The following is a 26,525-nucleotide window of genomic DNA, read 5'->3' as shown; positions in this document are numbered from 1 at the left end:
AAGAGTTGGAAGAACATTTTGCAACTAATTAGGATAATTGGCAACAGGTCAGTAACATGATTGGGTATAAAAAGAGCATCTACGAGAGTCAGAGGGGTTTATTTACTAAAGCTGGAGAGTCCAAAATCAGACTCCCTTCTGCATAGAAACCAATCAGCTTCTAACCTCAGCTTGTTCAATGAAGCTTTGGCAATGAAACCTGGAAGCTGATTGGTTTCTATGCAGAAGGGGGTCTGATTTTGGACTCTCCAGCTTTAGTAAATAAACCCCAGAGTGTCTCAGAAGTAAAGATGGGTAGAGGTTCACCAATCTGGGAAAAGCTGCATCTAAAAGTTGTTAAACAATTTCAGAATAATGTTCTTCAATGTAAAATTGCAAAGACTTTAAAATATATCATCATCTACAGTACATATTATCATCAAAAGATTCTGATTATCTGGAACAATTGGGAACTGTCCGTGACACTTTTTTTATTTGCACTAACATACAATTTTGAGGACAAGCTTTCGGGGTATGTCCCCTTCTTCAAGGTCTAAGCAGTACTAATTATCTGGAGAAATCTCTGTGTGCAAGGCCAAAACGCAATATTGGATGCCGGTGATCTTCGGGCCCACAGACGGCACTGCATTAAAAACAGGCATGATTCTCTGACGGACATCACTGCATGTACTCAGGAATACTTCCAAAAATCATCATCTGTGAATATAGTTCGCTGTGCCATCCAAAAATGCAAAATAAAGCTCTATCATGCAAAGGAAAAGCCATATCTGAACATGATCCAGAAACGCAGCTGTCTTCTCTGGGCCAAAGCTCATTGAAAATGTTCTGTCGCCGCAAAGTGGAAAACTGTTTTGTGGTCAGACAAATGAAAGTTTTACATTGTTTTTGCCAACCATGGGTGCCACGTCCTGCAGACTAAAGAGGAGAGGGACCTTCGAACTTGTTATCTTAGTTCAAAAGACAGCATCTCTGATGGTATGGGGGTGCATTAGGGCGCATGGAATGGGCAGCTTGCACATCTGGAAAGGCACCATCAATGCTGAAAGATATATCTAGGTTTTAGAGCAGCATATGCTCCCATCCAGACAACACCTTTTTTAGGGATGGCCTTCCGTAACTCAGCAGGACAATGCAAAACCTCATACTGCATCAATGACAACAGCCTGGCTTCCTAGTAGATGAGTCTAGGTGCTTAGCTGGCCTGCCTGCAGTCCACACCTTTGGGGCATCTTGAACCGACAAATACAGCAAAAAGAACCCGGGACTGTTGAGCAGTTAGAATCCTTTATCAGGCAAGATTGGGACAACCCTCGTCTCCCAAAACTCCAGCAACTGTTCTCCATTCCCAGACATTTACAGAGTGTTGTTGAAAGAAAAAGGGATGCTACACCGTGATAAATATGGCCCTGACCCAACTCTTTTGACCACTTCCTGTCCGGACACTTTTACCTCCTTCCTGTTCAGGGCAATTTTCAGCTTTCAGCGCTATCACACTTTGAATGACAATTGCGCGGTCATGCAACACTGTACCCATATGAATTTTTTACCATTTTTTTGAGACAGATAAAGCTTTATTTTGGTGGTATTCATTCACCGCTGGGATTTTTATTTTTTTTGCTATGTAAATGAAAATGTCAAAAAAATTTTTTAAAAAAAGTGTTTTTCTTATAAAATTTTGCAAATAAATAATCCATCACAAATCTTGACCAAAATTTATTCCGTTATATTTTTAGTAAAAAAATAAGCCAAATTAGTTTATAACCAAAAATTATAATTTTTAAACATTTTTATTTTATTTTTTTATATTATTTATGGGTTTTTTTTTTTGGTTTTTTTTTTTACATACTGTCACCCTAGCAGTACAGTGTCACCATGGTGACACTGTACTACTTGTAGGGGGTGATGAAGATTTTTTTTTTTTTTTACAGTGATTGCTTTTACACCCATATAGGATGTAAAAGCAATCCTTTCTCTTTCTCTCTGTCTGCATTCTTGCAGCCATTGAGAAGTGAGCTGTGATTGGTCACACCTTTCACCTTATTCACCTGTTGTGAATAGCCTTGTACCATGTGACCTCTGTGATCATTCATAGATTTCACACGTAGTAAGCAATGATGTCACAAGTGACCTCTTGCTTACTACTTTGCATGTGATCACTGATTGGCCTATCAGTTATCACATGATCGGGACCTCGTACAGAGGTCCCGTCTGACGATCGGTGTTTCACTGTGTCCGGAGGACACAGCGGCACCGGATCGCGGTGCTGTGCGCTCCTTAGGAGCTAGAAAAGCGTTTATGAACGGCAACCCGCCCCTGGAGTGCCACCGCCCTGCCGTTTATAAACAGCAGGCGGACGGCAAGTGGTTAAGACATGTTGCTGCCATCAATTTCAAAATGACCTTATTTTTTTCTTAAAATGGTACATTTTCTTAGTTTAAACATTTGATATGTTTTCTATTTCCTATTGTGCATAAAATACAGGTTTATGAGGTTTGCAAGTCATTGCATTCTGTTTTCATGTAGATTTTACACTGCATCCCAACTTTTTTGTAATTGGGGTTGTACTAGCTGTCACATGGTTATCAGCAATACCTCTTAAAGCAGAACTAAACCCTCCTAATCCTTTACAGTCAAGAAAGCTGCCATCTTAGCATCTGTTTGATCCGCAGTTGACATGGTGCCGCGCACGTGATCAGTTATGACTCCAGCCATTTGATATCTGGATAGGTTGGTTACATGCACAACAACTGCATGCCTAGAATGTAAGTGTTTTTGAAAACTGTAAAAACGATGGGTTCAACCGACTGACACTTTTTTATCAATTCAATTTGAGTTTCTCAGTTCGGAAGGCCGTTGTCCCTCAAGGAGGCCCCACTTTGTGGCAGAACTGCAAAGGTTAAGTCATTCAGCCCAACCAACACCTTCTGATTCATGGATAAGAAATCCGAGTCCAGCTCCCCACATCTCTACTTTTTCTGGGATGCATATGTCCTCAAGCATTGGTTCATCCAAGGTGAGGGTGGAGGTACAGCGTATTCTACAAATCAAGACTAGCACGTGAACTGAGGATACAGAACCCATAGCACAGTGTGCATGAAAAGAAAAAAACTTTAAAACCAATTGGACATTATTTAAAAAAAAAAGGCCACTCATTTGGATCCAAAAATAATGGGGGCCATAGATGGGTCGAAAATCGGCCGATTTTTCGTCCGAAAATAAAATCGGCCGATTTTCGGATCGTTAGTGGGCTATTTGTTCAGCCGTTTTTCGGTATTTTGGCAGATTTTTTTTATCGGTAAAGTTGGAAAAAAATCGGCCGATTTTGCCGATCGGCCGATTTTCGCGGCAATGATGGGCAAATCGGCCGATTTTTTACCGATAAAAAAATCTGCGCATGAGCAGTGACCTGCAAGAGGAAGACAAAAAGAAGAAAAAGAAGAAGAGGATGAAGAAGAGGATGAAGAAGAGGATGATGATGAAGAAGAAGAAGAGGATGAAGAAGAGGATGAAAAAGAAGAAGAGGATGAAGATGAAGAGGATGAAGAAGAAGAGGATGATGATGAAGAAGAAGAGGATGAAGAAGAAGAAGAAGAGGATGAAGAAGAAGAAGAAGAGGATGAAGAAGAAGAGGAAAAAGAAGAAGAGGATGAAGAAGAGGATGAAGAAGAAGAATAAGAGGATGAAGAAAAGGATGAAGAAGAGGATGAAAAAGAAGAAGAGGATGAAAAAGAAGAAGAAGAGGATGAAGAAGAGGATGAAGAAGAAGAAGAGGATGAAGAAGAAGAAGAGGATGAAGAAGAAGAAGAGGATGAAAAATAAGAGGAATTCCAGTCCGGCAAAAAGTGTCCCTGCAGAGAGCTCCGCTATTTCTTTGATAGTTCCTTGACATTTACAGCGGTTGCAACAATGTATCTATTTGTTTCCGAATAAAAACATCTGTATCCTAAATGGATACAAATAGATACATTGTTGCAACCGCTGTAAATGTCAAAGAAATGTCAAAGAAATAGCGGAGCTCTCTGCAGGGACACTTTTTGCCGGCTATAGACGGGATGAAAATCGGCCGATTTTTTTTACCATTGCTGGTAACGTCGGCCGCTTGAACGACCGATTTTCCGTTTTTTTAAAGAAAAATCGGCCGTTTTTCTCCCCGTCTATGGCCTGCATAAGAGCTACTCAGCAGGTGCTCACGAATTACCAGAAAAAAAAGGGGAAAAATTCAGGTTAAGCATAGTTTAGGAGTCCGTAGCCGTTGGAATTTTCACCTGCGCAGATCAGCAAATTTGGCGTGTGTATAAACTCTCCCAACCGTACAAATGTTCTCTGTCAACACTTTACCGTGCAGTAAAAATGCCATCCAGCATGCGACCTGCGCTTCAATTGCATCACAAGCAGTCATGTTAATTAGAGGATCGCTCAGAGAACCCTTGTGAAACGAGCCGCCGCAGAAGCTCATGCGAAAACCGCAAGGCAGAGTGATGCCGCTATGGCCAATTGAGCACGTTTTAGATGGCTTTTTCCAGATAATTGGCTCGCCTATCTGCCTCCCAGTTAACCAGCTGCACGGTGGAAGTGGCTATCAAAATTAAATTGAGCGAACAAAAAAAAAATTGTTCAAGGTGATCACTCAATGGTGAATAAGCTAAAATAACTTTTATTAGCAGCACTGCTGAAATGATACATACAGTTTTTTCTTTTTGGGTGGGTGGGATGAGCAAATTTCTAAAGTGAACCTGTCACAACTGTGCTCATGCAAGAAGCTAAATATTAAAAACGAGTCTAACAATATTGTAAAATTTTCATTACTATGACTGTGCATGCTCACCTATGAAAAATGTATATTGCTTTTTAATTTAGCTTACTTTGAGGATGACTCTGGAGCTGGGAGTCACAGATAACAGGTTCCCCAAAAGAGTTGGTGACCTGTCAATGCCCAACAGTATGCCAATTGTGCTATAAACATGAAGCAGTATAGAGCATTGTTAAAACAGAATACATCTATCGTTACAAATCTCAAAAATAAAGGGTTTTGTCCTCATTTTAGGGTATTAGGCAGAGCTATTCAAATCATTCCTTTTTTGCCCTGGTCTGTACATCCAGCATTGCTGGTTTACAGCACAGAAACAACCTATTATTATAGATTCACTTGTTCTAAACTATACACAGCTGTGCCAGGCTTGTTGGCAAGTGGAAACAATGGCTTCTACAGAGTAAGGCTTGGGAACCAATGAGAAAATATGACCAGACAGATTATGGTGAGGTGAGCCAAAAGGAACTACAGAGTTGTTTACTTAACCAGTGAAAAACACTGCAGAGCCTCATTAAAGCTGATGTCTCACCTAATATGCTTTCATCAAGAACTCAGGCAGCTAAAGGCAATAAGTATCTGACCACTTGGGATCTTTTGGCTGTAGCTCTTGGCTCCATGAGGGCCCACTGGTATTTTGGATTACAACATTCCTGCTCAATGGTAATATTTTTTTAAACCAGCAGCAGGAGGAGCAATTTCCCAGTTCCCCAAAAAATTGCAGAAACTGTCAATGGATTCTAAAGTAAAGATATCTTTGCCTAAATCAAGTGACAGCAGTTACAAGCAAAGCCTCCCAAAGAGACCACAAAGTATCCAAGAAATCACAAGCAAAGTCTCCAGGAAGTCATGAGTAAAACCTTTAAAACATCACAAGCCAGGCCTCCAAGACATCACGAGCCAGGCCGCCAAGAAGTCATGGGCCAAGCCTCCAAGAAGTCACGACAAAGGTTTCCAAGAGGTCACAACCAAGATCTCCAAGAAGTCGCAAGCCAAGGCTCCAAGAAGTCGCAAGCCAAGGCTCCAAGAAGTCGCAAGCCAAGGCTCCAAGAAGTCGCAAGCCAAGGCTCCAAGAAGTCGCAAGCCAAGGCTCCAAGAAGTCGCAAGCCAAGGCTCCAAGAAGTCGCAAGCCAAGGCTCCAAGAAGTCGCAAGCCAAGGCTCCAAGAGGTCGCAAGCCAAGGCTCCAAGAGGTCGCAAGCCAAGGCTCCAAGAGGTCGCAAGCCAAGGCTCCAAGAGGTCACAACCAAGGTCTCCAAGGAGTCACAACCAAGGTCTCCAAGGGGTCACAACCAAGGTCTCCAAGGGGTCACAACCAAGGTCTCCAAGGGGTCATAACCAAGGTCTCCAAGGGGTCATAACCAAGGTCTCCAAGGGGTCATAACCAAGGTCTCCAAGGGGTCATAACCAAGGTCTCCAAAAAGACACAACCAAGGTCTCTAAGAAGTCGCAAGCCAAGGCTCCAAGAAGTCGCAAGCCAAGGCTCCAAGAAGTCGCAAGCCAAGGCTCCAAGAGGTCACAACCAAGGTCTCCAAGGGGTCATAACCAAGGTCTCCAAGGGGTCATAACCAAGGTCTCCAAGGGGTCATAACCAAGGTCTCCAAAAAGACACAACCAAGGTCTCTAAGAAGTCGCAAGCCAAGGCTCCAAGAAGTCACAAGCCAAGGCTCCAAGAAGTCGCAAGCCAAGGCTCCAAGAAGTCACAAGCCAAGGCTCCAAGAAGTCGCAAGCCAAGGCTCCAAGAAGTCACAACCAAGGGGTCATAACCAAGGTCTCCAATGGGTCATAACCAAGGTCTCCAAAAAGTCACAAGCAAAAGCTCCAGGAAGTCTCAAGTCAAGGCTCCAAGAGGTCACAACCAAGGTCTCCAAGAGTTCATAACCAAGGTCTCCAAGAGGTCAGCACATCAATGGATTCATCAAAAAAAAAGCCTCCTTTTAGCATAATGCAATCTATGTTTATTTAGGCTCTTTGAGCACTCATTGGTGAGATCCCGAGTGTCTGGTGTAGTTGGGACTGTATAATTATGAGAGAGAGTAGCAAAATGACCTAGTGCAGCGGACCTTCCACAGGTTTATATTGTATATACACTGCCATGGCCCTTTTTAATATATATGAAATTAAGTTGCTTATAACAAACCAAGCAGTTAGGTGTTTTATACCTCAAGCCATTTTGCTTTTTAGAAGATTTGTGCAGAACTATGAATGAGTGAGAGGGGACCCCAGCTCTACATGGTGAAAGGCCACACAGAAAAGTGTTGTCATAGAAAGCCTAGATACAAATTCTTGTTCCATCACCCTAGACTTTGCCCAGACATCCCGCTACAGGCTAATAGGCTACTTTCCTCTGTCCCGACACCAGCTGATTCATTAGCTAATGAAAATATTTTCTGAATGGTTGAGGCATTAGGTCATAAATTCCTTACCTCTCCAGCTCGTACTCCTTGATTCCCACTTTGGCTGTCTTCATGACCTGTGGGCACATGACACACATGTTCAAAGTGAGGAAAGATTTAAATTTCTAAATATTTTGAAGGTGAATACAAACAATGGGCAAAGTAAAGTATATCCAAAGCCAGGGGAATGGTTTCAATTCCTGTCAGGTTATTTTCCCAACTGTGTCCCATTGGGGAGCATTTCCTGTCCTGTCCACAACACGAAGTGAGAGACTATTTCTCGAAATATGGCAATGTCCAATTGAAAACTGAGCTTTGTATGTATAAAAAACACTATACCTTATGTATTTAAAAAATGCAAGCAATTCAAGAATGTGGATTTGAACAGGTTTTAGCCTTTTGCAGTCACTGTACAGCGGAACCAAGACTTGGGTGGGTGTTTGGGGGGTGAAGCAGCACAAGGAGCCAATCAGTTGTGCTGCATTGCAAGGATCACAGAAGAAAGAGCAGAATTACATAGGAAAGAGCCCATCCATCTGCTGCTTCTCTTTCCACTGTCCAATCACAAGCTGGATGAGGGACAAGACCTGGAATGTTAGCAGAATAAAATCAGGTCACAGTCCTGCCTGGCAGGGCTGTACTGTGTGGGGGAGCTATGTAAATCTGAGGGATGGATGAAGAAGAATACAAATCATTTGGCAGATAAAACATCCCCTCTTCATGTATTTCATCTGTGCATTTCGCTGCTTGCATGGAGTTCAGATTTCAACATTTTGGATTTCAGATTGCAGAATTTTGGATTTTCTCTTACTCGGAGTTGTGAATACAATGGTCACCAGGGCATATAGAGAGGATGAATCTCCCGAGTGTGGACATGGACAGCAACAACAACCTAAGAAAGGTTCTAACCCTTCCCAATTTTTTTCATAGCTATACAAATGTATTTGCTTTTGGCCAAAGACTATAAAAAGGGGACATACATTGGAGTAATATATTGGAACGGATGGTGCCCATAATTATAATTACCAAAGCATAGCACAGGAATATTTTAGTGTAGGAAATTGATCTTACCTTTCTGTGGTCAGGAAAGAATTTTGTAGCCAAACTGGACAAAATTGCCTGAGAGCAGACCATTTTGTCTTCCTCTGGACCAGTACAGCTGGAGATTGTGAATAGTCAAAACATGGTGGACCGATGTCCAATTTCAACCAAGTTCACTATGTAGCTTTGATATCGTGGCAAGTATTAAACATCCATTTACAGCTATTTATAATATAGGATGACACATCCCATAATGAATCCTTACACAAGAGGATTTCATTACATTTGGCAAAGTGGGAAGACTGTTTTGTGAAAAGGAGCATTCGAAAATGACTCCACAGTCTACCTGCCAAGTGCTAGGTTTGCAAAACTTGTCCCTGCATTGTCTGCAGACTCACCAATAATCTAAGACTGTATACAGATGCCTTTTGCGTGCTATGTGATATTATTATGTACACTCCAAAGCTGAGAGACAGCATGTTGAAACAGTTGAAAGTGCAGCAACTGTCAAGGCCTCTGAAGAGCCTCCCAATTCCAGAGCTGCCTACAAAATTATTCTGCACAATTACAATAGACTTATCATTTAAGTTATTGTATTGACCTAGCACCAACAGTAACGGTGACTGGTTCTCTTTAAAGTACATGTAAAACCGTAACTGGATGACATCTGTATGGATTAAATCTCTTTTCCTCCAGACGTACAGAGTGGCCCCTTGTCCTCTGTGATGACCTCAGAGTGAATAACTCTACACCAAATTCACTATATGAAGCACTGATGTATTTATACATGGAGATCATATTCCCCCCCCCTTATGTATTATACATGGAGATCATATCCCCCCTTATGTATTATACATGGTGATCATATCCCCCCTTATGTATTATACATGGAGATCATATCCCCTTTATGTATTATACATGGAGATCATATCCCCCCTTATGTATTATACATGGAGATCATATCCCCCCTTATGTATTATACATGGAGATCATATCCCCCCTTATGTATTGTACATGGAGATCATATCCCCCCTTATGTATTGTACATGGAGATCATATCCCCCCTTATGTATTATACATGGAGATCATATCCCCTCTTATGTATTATACATGGAGATCATATCCCCCCCTATGTATTATACATGGAGATCATATCCCCCCTTATGTATTATACATGGAGATCATATCCCCCCTTATGTATTATACATGGTGATCATATACCCCTTATGTATTATACATGGAGATCATATCCCCCTTATGTATTATACATGGAGATCATATCCCCCCTTATGTATTATACATGGAGATCATATCCCCCTTATGTATTATACATGGAGATCATATCCCCCCTTAATCTCCTCTTCTCAAGAGAGAAACCAAAACAAATAAGTTCAGAAATTAAGTTATATGTAATAAAATGGAATGACAGAGGGAAAAGTATTGAACGCACTAACTGAAATTTATTTAATACTTCGTACAAAATAATTTGTTGGTAATAACAGCTTCAAGACGCCTCCTGTATGGAGAAACTAGTCACATGCATTGCTCAGGTGTGATTTTGGCCCATTCTTCCACACAAATAGTCTTCAAATCTTGAAGGTTCTGTGGGCCTCTTCTATGAACTCTGATCTTTAGTTCTTTCCATAGATTTTCTTTTGGATTCAAATCAGGTGATTAGCTGGGCCATTCCAGCAGCTTTATTTTATTTCCTTGAAACCAACTGAGAGTTTCAGTGGCTTTGTTCTTGGGATCATTATCTTGCTGAAATGTCCGCCCTCTTTCATGTTCATCATCCTGGTAGATGGCAGCAGATTTTTATCAAGAATGCCTTGGTACATTTTTGCATTCATCCTTCCTTCAATGACATGATGTTTGCCAGTACCGTATGCTGAAAAACAGCCCCACACCATGATGTTCTCACCTCCAAACTTCACTGTTGGTCTAGTATGTTTGGGGTGATGTGCAGTGACATTTGACCTCCAAACATGGCGTGTATTATGGCATCCAAAGAGTTCATTGTTGGTCGCCTCTGACCAGACTATATTCTATATTTCACAGGATTGTCTAAATGTTGTGCAGCAAACTTTATATGAGCTTCAACATGCTTTTTCTTCAGAAATGGAGTCTTGTGTGGTGAGGGTACATACAGGCCATGGCGGCTGCGTGCATTGCTTATTGTTTTCTTTGAAACAATTGTACCTGCTAATTCCAGGTCTTTCTGAAGCTCTCCAAAAGTAGTCCTTGGTTCTTTAACAACTCTTCTGATAATTCTTTTTACTCCTCCTGTCATAAATCTTGCGAGGAGCACCTGGCCATGGCCGGTTTATGGTGTAAGCATATTCTTTCCACTTCTGGATTATGGCACCAACAGTGCTCACTGGAACATTCAGAAGTTTAGAAATCCTTCTGTAACCAATGCCATCAGTATGTTTTGCAACACTAAGGTTGTAGAAGGCCTTGAGAGAGCTCTTTGCTTTTACCCATCATAAGATGTTGTGTGACACTTTGGCAATGAGATACCTTTTTATAGGCCATCAGTTGAGACTGAACCAGCTGATATTAATTTGCACCGACAAGAGGCAGAATTGCTTTCTAATCATTGATAGATTTCAGCTGGGGGCCTCCCTTTCTTCATGTGTTCAATACTTTTTCCCTGTGCCATTCCATTTTATTTCACATAACTTAATTCCTGAGTGTATTTGTTTTGGCTTCTTTCTATGTATGGATTTCATGTGTTGTTACCGACGTGGTGAAAACGTCATGTCAATAGCACCTTTAGAAATGTATTTACCTAAAAAAATGGAGACATGTTAAAAATTTATTTTACCCGCGGTGTGTGTGTGTGTGTGTGTGTGTGTGTGTGTGTGTGTGTGTGTGTGTGTGTGTGTGTGTGTGTGTGTGTATATATATATATATATATATAGATAGATATACACACACACACACACACACATATATATACACACTGTATACACACACACACTCTGTATATACATACACACACATATATACACACACTCTGTATATACATACACACACATATATATACACACGCACTGTATATATAAGCATGTTGCTTAGGCATAACAATTGCTCCTTTGCAGGAATGATACTAAAGAATTGCAGAATGACAGGTCCTCTTTAACATTACACACAACCCCCCCCCCCCCGTTCTATCTATTCAACAAATAGCAAGGAGTTAATGTAATGAACGACCTCAACAGTTGCTATTCATAGCATTGTGTACCAGGGACATTTCTATTACTACACATAGAAGACAAGAAGCAAAGGAACGAAACAATCGATAGTCACATTTCCCTGCAGTCAATACAATTATCTGTGATGTGACAGAAGAAAACAGGAGGACGTTCGGAGAGACAAACCATTGTCCATTTCAACAACAGCAAAAGAATACAGAGGTGTTACCTCCTTATGGGCCTCACTGGAAATCCTGTTTGTGTAGCGCAGAATCTCCAGCTCCATGTCCGTCTTGAAAACACGGCTGGGGAAGAAAAACGAGAAATAAAAATTACAATTTGTTGAAAGTGGTTACGTCTATACCAGGGCAAAGCAATGGCAAACAAAATAATTGCATTAATACATATCTGCAATGCATACCTATGTCCCCATGTTTTGTCTTTTTAAGTACAGAAAAATATCCGATGACCTGCCAGAAATCCAGTGAGCTCCTAACTTCCTGTACAGGGCCAGCAATGCTGCCTCTGCTGCACTCATATCCCAAGAAGCGTTGTCAGCTCTCGTAAAGTGAGTATTAAACTCTTCAGAACAGGATTTACTCCTGCTGGCTATTTAAACAAAGAAAGAATAATATTTTTGCATCGTGGTGTGCAGTTTCTGCACGATGGTAAAAGTGAGGGAAAAGACATGTTGGTAACAAAATCTTGAACAAGTCCCAATTTTGAAAATCTTGGAACATGGCCAATGGCACATTTAAGATAAGATCCCTAATGCAAATTATGGGCCTGCCCCCTGATCACATTCTCTCATTATCAAAGGGTCAGTCAATCTCAATAAGGGTTCATTTGGGGACCCTCAATTTAAGAAGTCTCTGCCCTTGAGTTTTCAAGTCTGCAAACCTGCTGTGGCCATTAGGAGGGGCATCCACCATCCCTACTGGACAGGGAGAGAGTTGAACAAAAGCAAAACAGGGCGCACTCTCTTCGTGCATTAATTAGGTAAACCAATAATTTATTATAAAGCATAAAAATGCATACTCACAAACCAAAGGGGGATAAAAACAGACAAGAAGAGTCCATAATGACAGTCCAAAGCAATCATAGACCCTTAGTGAGGTAAGCTAACGCGTTTCAGGAGACAAACGTCCTTCATCAGAGCTCGGGAGAGAGTTGTCTGATGTGTGATAAGGCTGGACTGATGGAAGTGAGGCTTGGTTCCGAGGAATATACATGGAATGCATCTTCCTTCAACATAGCTGATCCATAATGAAGGTATATATTACAGTTGTGACCAAAATTATTCAACCCCCAATGCTGTAAAGGGGTTTAGGGACTATAGTGTACATTTGGAATTGTATTCAGAATCAAATCCTACAAGGACGTTGTAACTACCCAAATGCAACTAAAATGACATCAATTGTTTATGTAATACAGTAGTAAATGGTTCTTATGTGGTTTCTTCATTGCCACAATTATTCAACCCCTTAAAGACTACCACTCTGAAGAACAGAGGTTCATACAGGTGCTTTCCATCAGGTATTGAAAACACCTGTGGATGTCACCGAGCAGCAATCAAGCATAATAAGCACCAATTAGGCAGCTTTAAAATGACTGTGATACTCAGCTCCTTCTAGACATTTACTGGTGTGGTTACAAACATGGTGAAGGCAAGAGAATGGTCCAGGAAGACAAGAGAAGAGGTGATTTCTCTTCACAGGAAGGGCAATGGCTATAAGAAGATTGCAAAGATGTTAAACATACCAAGAGACACCTTAGGAAGCATCATTCGCAAATTCAAGGCAAAGGGCACTGTTGAAACGCTACCTGGTCGTGGCAGAAAGAAGATGCTGACTTCGACTGCTGTGCGCTACCTGAAGCGTAGAGTGGAGAGAAGTCCCCGTGTGACTGCTGAGGAACTGAGAAAAGATTTGTCAGATGTGGGTACAGAAGTTTCAGCCCAGACAATAAGACGCACACTGCGTAATGAAGGCCTCCGTGCCAGAACTCCCAGGCGTACCCCCTTGCTGTCTCCAAAGAATAAGAAGAGTCGACTGCAGTATGCCAAAAGCCATGTGGACAAACCACAAAAGTTGTGGGATAGTGTTCTGTGGACTGATGAAACAAAATTAGAACTGTTTGGGCCCATGGATCAACGCTATGTTTGGAGGAGGAAGAACAAGGCCTATGATGAAAAGAACACCTTGCCTACTGTGAAGCATGGTGGAGGGTCAATCATGCTTTGGGGCTGTTTTGCTTCTGCAGGTACAGGGAAGCTTCAGCGTGTGCAAGGTACCATGAATTCTCTTCAGTACCAGGAGATATTGGATGGAAACGTGATGCAGTCCGTCACACACCTGAGGCTTGGGAGACGTTGGACCTTTCAACAGGACAATGATCCCAAGCATACCTCCAAGTCCACTAGAGCATGGTTGCAGAGGAAAGGCTGGAACATTTTGGAGTGGCCATCGCAGTCACCAGACTTAAATCCGATTGAGAACCTCTGGTGGGACTTAAAGAAAGCAGTTGCAGTGCGCAAGCCTAAGAATGTGACTGAACTGGAGGCCTTTGCCCATGAAGAATGGGCGAAGATACCCGTAGATCGCTGCAAGACACTTGTGTCAAGCTATGCTTCACGTTTAAAAGCTGTTATAACTGTAAAAGGATGCTGTACTAAGTACTAAGATTGAATGTCACTTGGGGGTTGAATAAAACTGATAATGCTGTGAGCACAGAAAAGACATTTGTGGTTATTTCATTATAACTGTTATGTTATATTTGTCTGACCTACAAGTGCCTCTTTAATGTAAATGTAAGCAAGATGACTGAATGATCAAAAGCAATGTCAAACTGGCCAAAACACTCAATTTCAGTGGGGGTTGAATAATTTTGGTCACAACTGTAGGTGGACCTTGTTCTGGTCCTAGTCTGCTACTCCTCTGATCATCACCAAAAGAATGCACAGAAGATGATAACCTCTGGGGCGGATACTGAGGAGCGATTAGTACAAAAGTTCATATCATTCAGAGGTCTTTTTGAAACGTAGTTTGATTAAGAGCATCCAATACAAAAAAATGAATTTCAGGGGAAAGGCCTTTCCCTTCCTCAAGGCTTAAGCAGTGGATGCTGTTAGAATCACCTCAATGGGATGCAATAAGAGATCTATGTTAAGATTTGACAGTCTTTATCAAGCCTTAATAATACTATGAACTATGAAAACCCAGCTGGCAGCTCATAGTGCCATTACGATTTAACAGTCTTTATCAAACCCTAACATAGGTCTCCTATTGCATCTCAACATGATTCTAACAACATCCACTTCTCAAGCCCTTAGAAAGTGGGAGGTCTTTTCCCCAAAATGCACTGGCTGTATTTGACACTTTCAATAAGGACCTCTGAAGGATAAGAACTTTTGTACTAGGTGTTCCTCGATACTTATCCCAGAGGAACGGAGTTGAGGACTACGGCAGGGGGATCTTGCTGTTGGAGCATCCTGGACATACTGGATTATTAGTTTCTGTTATAGTTTATCTAATGAGTAGTCTTTTGTAACCAAGAGTTTTATGGATACAAAGTGTTTTATGAATTTCTGGAATCCAAGGGTTACAGAAGAAAACAAGAGCACCACTCCATTTAAGAGGACAAGTGTCAGAACCCTGATGCAAACCTGCAACCTCTACTGCGTCTGTTCTTGCTGAGCCTGAGATGCTGGACAGCTCCCTGGACAATTCCTTGAACAATCCTGCCTTCTACCTTATTTCTAGTGAACCTTGAACCATTTGCTTCTAAAATGAACTTCCTATCAGGGGCGGAGTGACCATTTGGAAACTCGGGCACTGCCCGAGGGCCCGGGTCAATAGGGGGCCCCATGAGATGCCCCTGGTACCTCTTTCATAGGCTTTTTTGAGTTTTTGCAAGGACACAGGGGCCCCATGATCCCCTATTGCCCGGGGGCCGCATGAGTTGTCAGTCCGCCCCTGCTTCCTATTAAACCATGTCTTTGCACTTCCTATTTGCCAGATTATTGTACTCTCTCCAGCCAATATCTTGCACTTGTTACTCCTGCAGCTATCCATATCTTCACAACCACTCATTACCAACCTTTGTGTTGTTCCTCGACTACGCTTCTGCTTGATTCCAACCTGCAACCATTTGTTAATAAAGTTGGCTTGTTTACTGACTATGCTTCTGTTTGCTCCCTTCCTGCTATATCTCCTACTGGACCCTGGCTTGCTTACCTCCTGGTGGGGCAATTCTGAAAACCCCAACCTGATACTAACATGTAGCAAAAGCCATCTCCACCATTAGGAGCACTGGTGAATACTGGTTAGTGCTTAGACCCCGCACCATCTGCCAGGGTGATCTGCTTGTATACCTATCCTGCTGGTCAGCAGGTGCCTCACTACTGCTATAGCTTCTGGTCTCCAAGCCTGACCACTACCCATGACACCAAGACATATTTCCATACATGATATAAGCCAACATGTTTTGGAGACTTTCGAGCCCATTTCATCAAAGCTTTAATGGTTGCATATTGGTTAAAAGGTTGCAATAACCAGCTGCTGAAACCTAACTGTACAACCTATATCCACAGTGTTATGTTTCAATATTATTTCCTTATCTCAACTCCAATTTCCCACTTCTAAGCCCATGAGCCAAACAGCAGTTGAAAAGAAAAGGGTGTCCACTTGTTTCTATAAACCCTACACCATGGTGACATTTGTACTCTAATCCCCTCAGTCTAGAAGTGGTTTCTTAACCAAACTATCCCCAACAGCCCCCGTTGCCAAGGCCTGATCTATTCCTCTCATCCAACAATCCACTTATTCCACAATTTGTTACAAAGTGGTTGATGAATTTGTGGAATCCAAGGGTTACAGAAGAAAACAAGAGAACAACATTTAGTCCAAGACATATTTCTTTACATGATATAAGCCAACACATTTACACTTTAAAATGCCCACTTCAACAAGGCTTTGATGGTTGCATATTGGTTATGGGTCCCAACAACCAGCTGCTGAAACCTAATTCTATAACTTATATCCAGTGTTATTTTTTAAGTATTCTTTCCTTATCTGGACTACGATTTCCCGCCTATAAGCCTATAAGCCAAGCAGCAGCTGAAGAGAAAAGGGTGCCAGCGTGATTCTGTAAACCCTAAACCATGGTGACGTTTGTACTCTAATCCTCCAGTCTAGAAGTGGTTTCTTAACCAACCTCTCTTCCCAACAGCTCCCTTCGCCATGGCCTGAGCTCTTCCTCCCCTCCAACAATCCACTTGTTCTGCGCCTCTGCCTTGAAGACCTTGCTATGCTAGGATGAGATTTGCCTCTCCTCTTATGCACTTCAAACTCAATTACCATCTGCATTTACCGCCATCCAAAGTTCCATTTTATGTCTGGGAGCAGCCGGCCACCCCGTCGTTCACAACTGTTTTGTATTTGAGATATGCTGGCTGGCACCCTGCTCTTCATCACGCTGCTGCTTGTCGATAGCAATAGGACTTGTATCAATAACGGCGGCCTTTTATAATGCCAGATAAAATGCTTTGTCTCTGCTTTCCATCTCACCAAAAGATTACTTTTCCTTTAGAGATGTGCAGCAAAGGCTTATGAGACACTCGGAGCATGTTCTACAAGGTACTCGAGTCTTAACAACTGAAACATTTTTGTTTCGGATATAAGATGAGAAGAATTATCTTTTGCAATCTCAGTCCTTCATGTATGTACAGTTAAAATGGTTTAAAGCTCTCTATTATTTATTCAAGAAAAACATCCCATCTAATAAACAGCTGAACTCCAGGCAAAAAGATTAAATACATATATGAAATTGATTATTTTCTGCCAAAGGATTGGTATATGTGTCCATCCAGTCCAAAGATTTACACAGCTCTGAAACATAGCACAATCCTCTCTGGTAGGGCAAGAGACCTTTTTTCCTCTGCTGGGGTTCAATAACACTTACAGGTCTAGTCCCTCCCTTGGCCTGTGATTGGACAGCATAAGAAGTAGCAGATTACTGAGCTCAGCTTTAAGTCACTTTCTTCTCTCCCTTTATCAGTATCACTCGACTGGTTCCTTGTGCTCTATATCCCTCTCCCAGTTTCAGTTCTGCCAAATAGGGATTGCAAGAGTCTGTTACCAAGTCAAAATTAGATACTTTTCCTAACTACAATAAATAAATCCATTTAAGAATATATTTATTAACTAGAAAATCTACAATTTCTGGGGAAATTGTGTAAAGTGTTCTTGCAGCCAACCGTAACCAAATGATTGATGAAATGTAAGCAGTGCACATGGCAAGCCTGATAGAGGGAGAAATGCATTTCAGCTTGTATTTTGCAGCTCACAGTCCAGCCTGGTGACTCAGCTGCCTGTGAGTCATCTTTGGTTGCTATGGCAACTCACTCAGTCACAGAAAGCTGACAGGCTTTTGTAAACACACTGCTCCAACTTGCCAACTTCACTGGCGATTGCCATCTTCAAACACTTGTAGTATTAAAAGTATAAATGCTACAGCGAAGAGCTTGATATTGTGAGCAGAAGCAGAGCTAAATTTTGATGTATAGTATGTTAAAAATGAAGGCACAGTCGCAGTTTAAAAATGTCCCTTCAAATTTCAGGTGGCTGTGAGTGAAGTTTCAATGAAAGTCAATGGGAGGGGTGAGTTGCAAACAAATGGTCATATTGTGAAAACTATCAGGACTATGGCTTAGCCGTGGACATTTTTAGTGGCAGCAGGGATAGCTGAACGTTTTGATATAAGATATGTGTAGGTGGGCTTGAAAATGACAGAGTGATGGCAGTTTACAAATCATGTCCTGATTTCTCCTTCCACACTCTAGCTTTTGTCAGCTCCCACTCTAGTTGCTCCATTCATTCCTATGGGACAAATTTCACCACAAAAACGGCGATATTTCGTGAACCATTCGGCGAAACGTTCCACAAAGTAATAGCACACCAATCGGGAACAATCCGCACGTTTCGGTATATTACGGTCTATGTAGTGTAAAAACTGTGGGAGGAGTTAGGGGGGTAAATATGGCTATAATAAGAATATATATGTGAGATAACAATAAGTGTTCCTGCTATGCAAGAACACTTAAATACAGAGTTGCATTACAGAAGAATTCCAGGTATTTTTATTTTATTTATTTCAGGTACTTATATAGCACTGTCAATTTACGCAGCACTTTACATATATATTGTACATTCACATCAGCCCCTAACCCTCAAGGGGTGTACAATCTAAGGTCCCTAACTCAGTCATACATACACATACTAGGGACAATTTAGACAGGAGCCAATTAACCTACCAGCATGTCTTTGGAGTGTGGGAGGAAACCAGAGTTCCCAGAGGAAACCCACACAGGCACAGGGAGAGCATGCAAACTCCAGGCAGGTGGTGCTGTGGTTGGGATTTCAACCAATGACCCTAGTACTGCCAGGCAAAAGTGCTAACCATTTAGCCACTGTGCTGCCCCAGGTATGGATATTTTTACATACAGTAGTTATACTGGTCCATCATGGACAAATGCACAATGTAACTACGTTCATACCATACCTGTGGGGTCCCTCTAGAAGCTGGAAATCACTTAAGTAGACATTCCAGTGATCTCCACTTGCTCCCGTGTGAAATTCTTTCATGGCTACCTCCCCTAAAAAGAAATATTTCAGCTTTCGGGATTGACCTCTGAATTGAATCAACTAATGGCCTCGTATAGTTGTGCTCAAACGTTTGCATACCCTTGGAGAATTGCTAATATTCTGAACAGTACAGTATGTACCATTTTTAAAGAAAACATGATTGAGCAGGCAAAACACATTTTTTTTATTTCTTATGGGGTTCATATTCTGTAACTGTAGGTCATACCAGAATGGTCCAATCATAAAACAAAACATGGCAACAAGTAAACCAACGAAATGCCCCCTGTTCAAAAGTCTGCATCCCCTTAGTTCCGAATACTGTGATTTCCCCCTTTAGCATCAATGACAGAGAGCAGTCTTTTGTAATAGTTGTCTATGAGGCCTTGAATTCTTGCAGGTGGTAGAGCTGCCCATTTGTCTTGACAATATGCCTTTAGGTTATGCAAAGTCTTTGGTCGTCTTGCATGAACCACAAGTTTAAGATCTCCCTAGAAAGGCTCGATGATACTGAGGTCAGGAGACTGTGATGGCCAAACCAGAACCTTCACCTTTTTCTGCTGTAACCACTGGAGTGACTTGGCCTTGTGCTTAGGGTCAATGTTGTGCTGCAAAGTCCAAGAGCGTCCCAAGCGCAGCTTTCATGCAGAAGTATGCAAATTGTCTGCCAGTATTTCCTGATAACACGCTGCATTTATCTTGCTATCGATTTACACAAGATCCCCCATGTCTTTAGAGCTCACACACCCCCAAAACATCAGTGATCCACCACCATGCTTGACAGTGGGGATGGTATTCTTGTTGCTATGGGCTTTGTTGACCCATTTCCAATCACAGCTCTATTTTGGTCTCATCACTCCAGATTACAGTGTGCCAGAAGTTGTGAAGCATGTCAAGGTGTTATCGGGCATATTGTAACCGGGCTTATTTCTGGCATTTGCGCGGTAAAGGCTTCTTTCTGGCAACTCGACCATGCAACTCATTTTTGTTCAAGCATTGCCGTATTGTGCTCCTTGAAACAACTATACTGACTTTTTCTAGAGCAGCCTGTATTTCTCCTGAGGCTACCTGTGGGTTTTTCTTGATAAGTGATGGGATATTTCTCTTGATGGTTACAGAGACCGACTCAAAAGAGGAGTTAGGAGAAGTTAGAACATCTGTCAAGATTTTTTTTTTTTATTTGCAACTTGTAATTGTAATAATTGACTCCTAAAGTGATCTGTTGGTGCTTGCTTACATGTCATTTATTTTATTTTTATTTTTTATTGGGGGGATTTTTGTGAGCAGCAGCTGAATTCAAGCTATTAGACCCAACCACAAAAGATCAAAGAGTGCGGCACTACAAAATAATGATGTGTCAAATATCAAATGAATTATAAAAAACAATAATTAACAATAGTTATGCGCATAGTCCATTATGTGCAAAAAACACTGCAAATAAAGTGCAATCGTGTAACGTCAATATATACAAAAGATTATATATAAATAAATGACTCGACCATGCAGCTCATTTTTGTTCAAGCATTGCCGTATTGTGCTCCTTGAAACAACTATACTGAATTTTTCTAGAGCAGCCTGTATTTCTCCTGAGGCTACCTGTGGGTTTTTCTTCATATCCGAAATAATTCTTATAGCAGTTGTGGCTGCAATCTTTCTTGGTCTACCTGGCTTGCTATTAAGCGATCCCCGAATTTTCCATTTCTTAATAAGTGATTGAACAATACTGACTGAACATATTCAAGGATTTCAATATCTTTTTATGTCCTTATCCATCTATATAAAGTTCCATTACCTTGTTGCGCAGGTCTTTTGACAGTTCTGTTTTGCCCCCATGGCTCAGTATCTAGCCTGCTTAGTATATCTACATGAGAGCTAACAAACTCATTGGCTATTTATACACAGACATTAATTGCAATTTAAAAAAGTCACACGTGGGAAATTAACCTTTAATTGTAGGGATGCATCGATACCCTTTTTTGATTGGAAAGCACGAGTACTGATATTCTGTGGTGCGATTGCATCAATATAAAAATGTATGGATGAGAATTGCAGAATAGCATACAATTTGAACAGGAATGCGATTCCTGTCCAAATCACATGCTGTTTCCCCACTGCTCCTGTGTGAACCAAGGCTTGCCATACCCTGAGTTCACACTGGAGCAGTGCAGGAAGGTTTCCCACAGCAGAGAGAGGGAGAGAAGGGCATGTGGGAATGTATACCTGGTGGCAGATGCTCCGTTTTCTCAGCTGTAGGAGAGGATTTGAAATCCCCGCCTCTTTCTCTCCTTGCGGGGATGAGAGTATGAGCTAAACGACTTCTGATTGGTCAGCACCGCCCATGTGACAGCGCTAGCCAATCAAAAGCCTTCTAGCCCGAACTGTCATCCCTGCAAGGAGAGGAAAGAAAGCCGTGGGGCTTTCAAATCCCCACGGCTTTCTCTCCTCTCCTACAGCTAAGAATACAAAACATTTGCCACCAGGTATACATCCTCTCACACCCACTCTCCGCTCAGCATGGAATCGATGCAGGGAGGTTTCCCGCACAGCTCCGCTCCCTGTTCACACAGAAGCAGTGGAGAAACCACATGTGTTTTGGACAAGAATTGTACTACATTTCTGTTCAAATAGCATGTTATTCTTTGAGCTGCAATTTGCCTCCAATGACACAAACCACACCACAAAGTATCGGTAGCATTTGCACAAGTAGTCATTAAAATTTTCAGTATCGGTATTGGTGCATTCCTATTTGATTGCCATTCGTGCAGACTCCACCTCCGCAACATCGCCAAAATCCGCACGTTCCTAACCCCAGAAACCACTAAACAGCTCATCCACTCCCTCATCATATCACGACTCGACTACTGCAACTCCCTCCTCACTGGCCTGCCTCGCCGCTGGCTATCCTCGCTTCAGTCCATCCTGAATACGGCTGCCAGACTTATTCACCTTTCAAACTGCTCCGTCTCCGCCACCCCCCCTGCCAATCCCTCCACTGGCTTCCGATTGCGCAACGGATCAAATTCAATATCCAAACACTGACGTACAAAGCCGTCCACCATACTACCCCAAACTACATCACTGACCTAATATCCAAGTACCGCCCAGCACGCACACTCCGCTCCTCACAAGACCTCCTTCTCTCTAGTTCCCTGGTCTCCACCTCCCATGCCCGCCTCTAAGACTTCTCCAGGGTGTCACCCATCCTCTGGAACTCCCTGCCCCAACCCATCAGATTATCACCTACTCTCCTCTCCTTTAGGCGCACCCTGAAAACCCATCTCTTCAGGGAAGCCTACCCCACCCCCTGCTAACTTGCCGACCTCCTCCACTCTACCTACCACTCCATCCCCCACAGCTATCTCCTCCTGTGCCACCATCCCCTCCCTCCTAGATTGTAAGCTCGAAAGAGCAGGGCCCTCGATCCCCTCATGTTTTGCATTGTATTGGTATTGTTCTGTTACATGTTCTGTCCCCCTTTGTAATGTACAGCGCTGAGCGAACCATTGGCGCTTTATAAATACTGTATAATAATAATAATTTTAACCCCATATGTGTCACCTTGTGTGTCTGTACCAAGGCCAAACATTGCAGGGAATGTAAACTATTGATCAGGACCATTAGGGTGATTTCTGTTATCATTGTGAAGGATTCAAACAACTATATGCCAATAATTGCCTTCATATAATTACTATCCTCTAATAAGAGACAGTTTTTGGCATGATCAGTCATATTTTCAAAATTAATGCCAAAATTTCACAATTTCTGCCAGGATATTAAAATTTTTGAGCACAACTGTATATATTCCTGAGTCTCCAGTAGCAATGTCTCTTGGCTCTGTCCCTCCAACAAAGCAATAATAAAGTCCCTCTGATGCAGATCGTTGCATACTCAAAATTGCAGTGTGCTGGATGGCACCACCTAGAAGAAAGTGGAAACAAGGAGGACGGATGTCAATATGGTGGCTCACCTTTAAGACAGACCTGAAAGCCATCGAGGTCTCATGAGACAAGGATGAAGTAGTCGCAGATGAGAGAACATGATAGAAAGCACTTACTGCCCAATGCACCTAATTGTAAAAGGAGAAGTCTAAGTCTGAGGCAGCCCAGATGCTTGTTCTATATGTTGGAGAATTTATGGAGGAAATGTGACATCATTTTGCTTTGTAAAGGCTGAAAAAGATAAAATGAAACGGGAAAACTTGTGGGATACACTACCACTGGTGTTGAGCTGAAATGGTCCTTAAGCCAACCCAAAGAGCCCAAATCCTCTTCCTTGGATTGGAATTTGTTGGAATTCAGATTATCAGGTTTGGAGACCTCAGCAATCCAACGGGAAAGAGAACACAACAAACCTAAACCCAAAGCAAAACACAAGAGTACAGAATGTAAAAACAGAAACGGAAATTGAGTAGAGATCTGTGCAAAATGACTTGGACCAAGACTGACATCCATGATAAAAAAAGAAATGGAACTGAAGACGTGAAGACCAGCCAAAGGAACATAAGTGCTGAAGGTTTGGGCAAATTACCAAAAATCAGAACATATACAGTGGGAATCTGAGCCATAAGATCTTGGCAGAGGGGATGGAAAGTAGAACAATACCATCTGGAGTCCTTGACAAAAAGACAGCAAATCAAAAACCAAATAATAATTCCAAGACATGAATAAGATATGCAGGCAACTGGAATTTGGATCAGAGAGAATGACGTTCTTGGCCAACTAGACATTAGAAATGTAACAGCATAAATTTGCCAAGTAACAAAGGAACAGGTAGTTGGTAAACTTGCCAAGCTGAAGTCCCAAGTTTGATTCCTACCAGACCATCTGTTTGATTGGGCTTGCCTTTTCTGCTGCAGCTTTCCTCCAGCTATGCCAGTTTCCTTCCACAATGTAAAGACGCTCCAGAAAGGTTAATTGGCATCCAATAAAATTGTCCCTAGACAATTGCCAGCCTCACACAGTAAAATCTACACAAAGGTCTAATTCCAGCCTAAACATTGGCTTGGAACCCAGTGGGGGAGATTTACACTCACAAGTGATGGGATATTTCTTTTGATGGTGACAGAGACCGACACAAAAGAGGAGTTAGGAGAAGTTAGAACATCTGTCAAGATTTTTTTTTTATTTGCAACTTGTAATTGTAATAATTGACTCCTAAAGTGATCTGTTGGTGCTTGCTTACATGTAATTAATTTTTTTATTTTTTATTGGGGGGATTTTTGTGAGCAGCAGCTGAATTCAAGCTATTAGACCCAACCATAAAAGATCAAAGAGTGCGGCGCTACAAAATAATGATGTGTCAAATATCAAATGAATTATAAAAAACAATAATTAACAATAGTTATGCGCATAGTCCATTATGTGCAAAAACACTGTAAATAAAGTGCAATCGTATAACGTCAATATATACAAAAGATTATATATAAATAAATGACTCGACCATGCAGCTCATTTTTGTTCAAGCATTGCCGTATTGTGCTCCTTGAAACAACTATACTGTCTTTTTCTGGAGTAGCCTGTATTTCTCCTGAGGCTACCTGTAGGTTTTTATTCATATCTGGAACAATTCTTTTAGCAGTTGTGGCTGCAATCTTTCTTGGTCTACCCGACCTTGACTTAAATAAATAAATGGATGAAAGTCCATGTGATGATGAAATTCTAACATCAGTTAGATAGTAATGTTACGTGAAGATCCCATGCTCAGGTGATCTCAAACACATTCCATGTGATAATAATCTGTTCGGTGAAGTGCAGGGGATATAATAAAAATGCGCACTCACCAGATGCGCAGTATAAATATGCAATTTGTATAAATGGTGTAATCTGCCAGAGGTCCCCTTTAAGGTGGAACGGATGTGCAGCCTGGAAAGAAACTCCCTCCTCTGGATCCTGAGCTGCTCTGCAGCTGTCCTTCAGATGGGGCTCTGAAAATTATCAACTTCGTGCAGAGCCAAGAAAGAGGGTACCCATAGTGTAGTATTTAAATATTTATTGCATTGAAAGCATGAGCTTCATCCATGCATCATCCATGTGGAGAAAATGACAAGCATAAAACAAAGCTGTGGAGTATTGCACTGACCAGCCACTCTCTAAGATGGCCGCCGGATGTTCACGAGGCTCCGGCGGCGTGACGTCACACGGCTCCTCCTTGACGCGTTTCGTGCCACGCACGTTATCAAAAGGGGTGTGCCTGTCTTAGACTCAACTAATTACTTATTTTGAGGGGTAAAGATTCGAGTTCAGCGTCTCACCTCCACATCCTCTTGAAAAACAGTTATGACACTTACCCGCTCTATCGAGAACTCTCAACAATTGACTGGATCCACAAAACTACTGTTCGTGTGAGGGGCTACCTGATGCAATAAAAACAAATGTTTTGCTCAGGTAAACCCTCCTAATACACAGAAATTATCGGATTTAGTTGTTCTAACAATTTATAATATGACTGTGTGAGGCCAGTATAATTCTGCATGGGTGTGCCAGTGACTTTAGCCTGTACGTTCCTCAGGGGCGGGACTGTTCTGTAGGGCTCTAGGTATTCTATAAAGTGTTCAATAATAAAACTAGTTCAATCATAAATTCAAGGATGCGTACGGGAAAACAGCTGCTGAATTTTGTGCAAAAATAAGTATAAAAGAAATGAAGTCTGAGGATCCTCTGAGACTGGAAAAACCAAGACACAGTCTGTTATTAAAGAGAGGATTAAAGAACGGTGCATGATGCAGAGAAGCCACTTAGGACATCGATTTAACCAGCTATACATTAGGGGACTTGCCAGGTTTAATAGGCTCTCCGAGAAAGGAAATCTAATTTTATGAGGGACACGGATTCTCTATTTTCCTATCCAGTCTCAGCTGCGTAATCTGTTAAATGCAGCGTGCAAAAGACTGAGGAACTCTACTCCAGGCAAATGTGAGAAAAGAAATTCTCTCTCGTATATAGAAATCTTTTTTAAGAACTGAAGACTTGCTAAACTTAGATTCTAGTATGTGAAATCGCCCGTCTTTGTATATATTAATCGCTTCAGTTTTTACACTTAAATCTTAAATTGGTTGTAAATCTTAGACGTGAAACATGAACAAAGCATACCCCTCTGTAGTGTGTACCTGTCCCAATCCAGAGTACTGAGTGTCATTTCTGTTTGCTGCTTCGTTCCTCTGCTGTCAGCATGAGTCACTTCTGACAGGTTTTCCTGACACCAAGAGGAAAATGGTGACAGGGGAGGGAGCTCCAGCAGATTGACAGGCTCAGCTCTGTTCCTGTGTGCTGTGTGGAGGGGTGGGGGTGTCTCCTCCCTCCAAGAGGAAAATGGTGACAGGGGAGGGTGCTCCAGCAGATTGACAGGCTCAGCTCTGTGCCTGTGTGCTGTGTGGAGGGGGGGGGGGGGGTGTCTCCTCCTTCCAAGAGGAAAATGGTGACAGGAGAGGGAGCTCCAGCAGATTGACAG

General features: G+C 41.9%; 1 protein-coding gene across 1 annotated transcript in view; it reads right to left on the bottom strand.

Annotated features, from left to right (window-relative positions):
* Nucleotides 1–26,525, bottom strand: part of PEPD (peptidase D) — a 241,348-nt gene that overhangs the window by 106,846 nt on the left and 107,977 nt on the right. The window contains exons 8-9 of the mRNA XM_089659763.1: nucleotides 11,669–11,744; nucleotides 7,232–7,278 (exon numbers count right to left, since the gene is read on the bottom strand). Of these exons, the coding sequence (XP_089515889.1) occupies nucleotides 7,232–7,278; nucleotides 11,669–11,744 (123 nt within the window). The remainder of the gene's footprint in view (nucleotides 1–7,231; nucleotides 7,279–11,668; nucleotides 11,745–26,525) is intronic.

Source organism: Staurois parvus, unplaced genomic scaffold (genome assembly GCF_062004578.1).
Source record: "Staurois parvus isolate SC_StPar_1 unplaced genomic scaffold, SC_StPar_1.0 ptg001183l, whole genome shotgun sequence".
In the NCBI taxonomy this organism is placed as follows: domain Eukaryota; kingdom Metazoa; phylum Chordata; class Amphibia; order Anura; family Ranidae; genus Staurois; species Staurois parvus.
The sequence above is the reverse complement of the archived record's forward strand: the minus strand, read 5'-3'. Positions and strand labels throughout refer to the sequence as shown.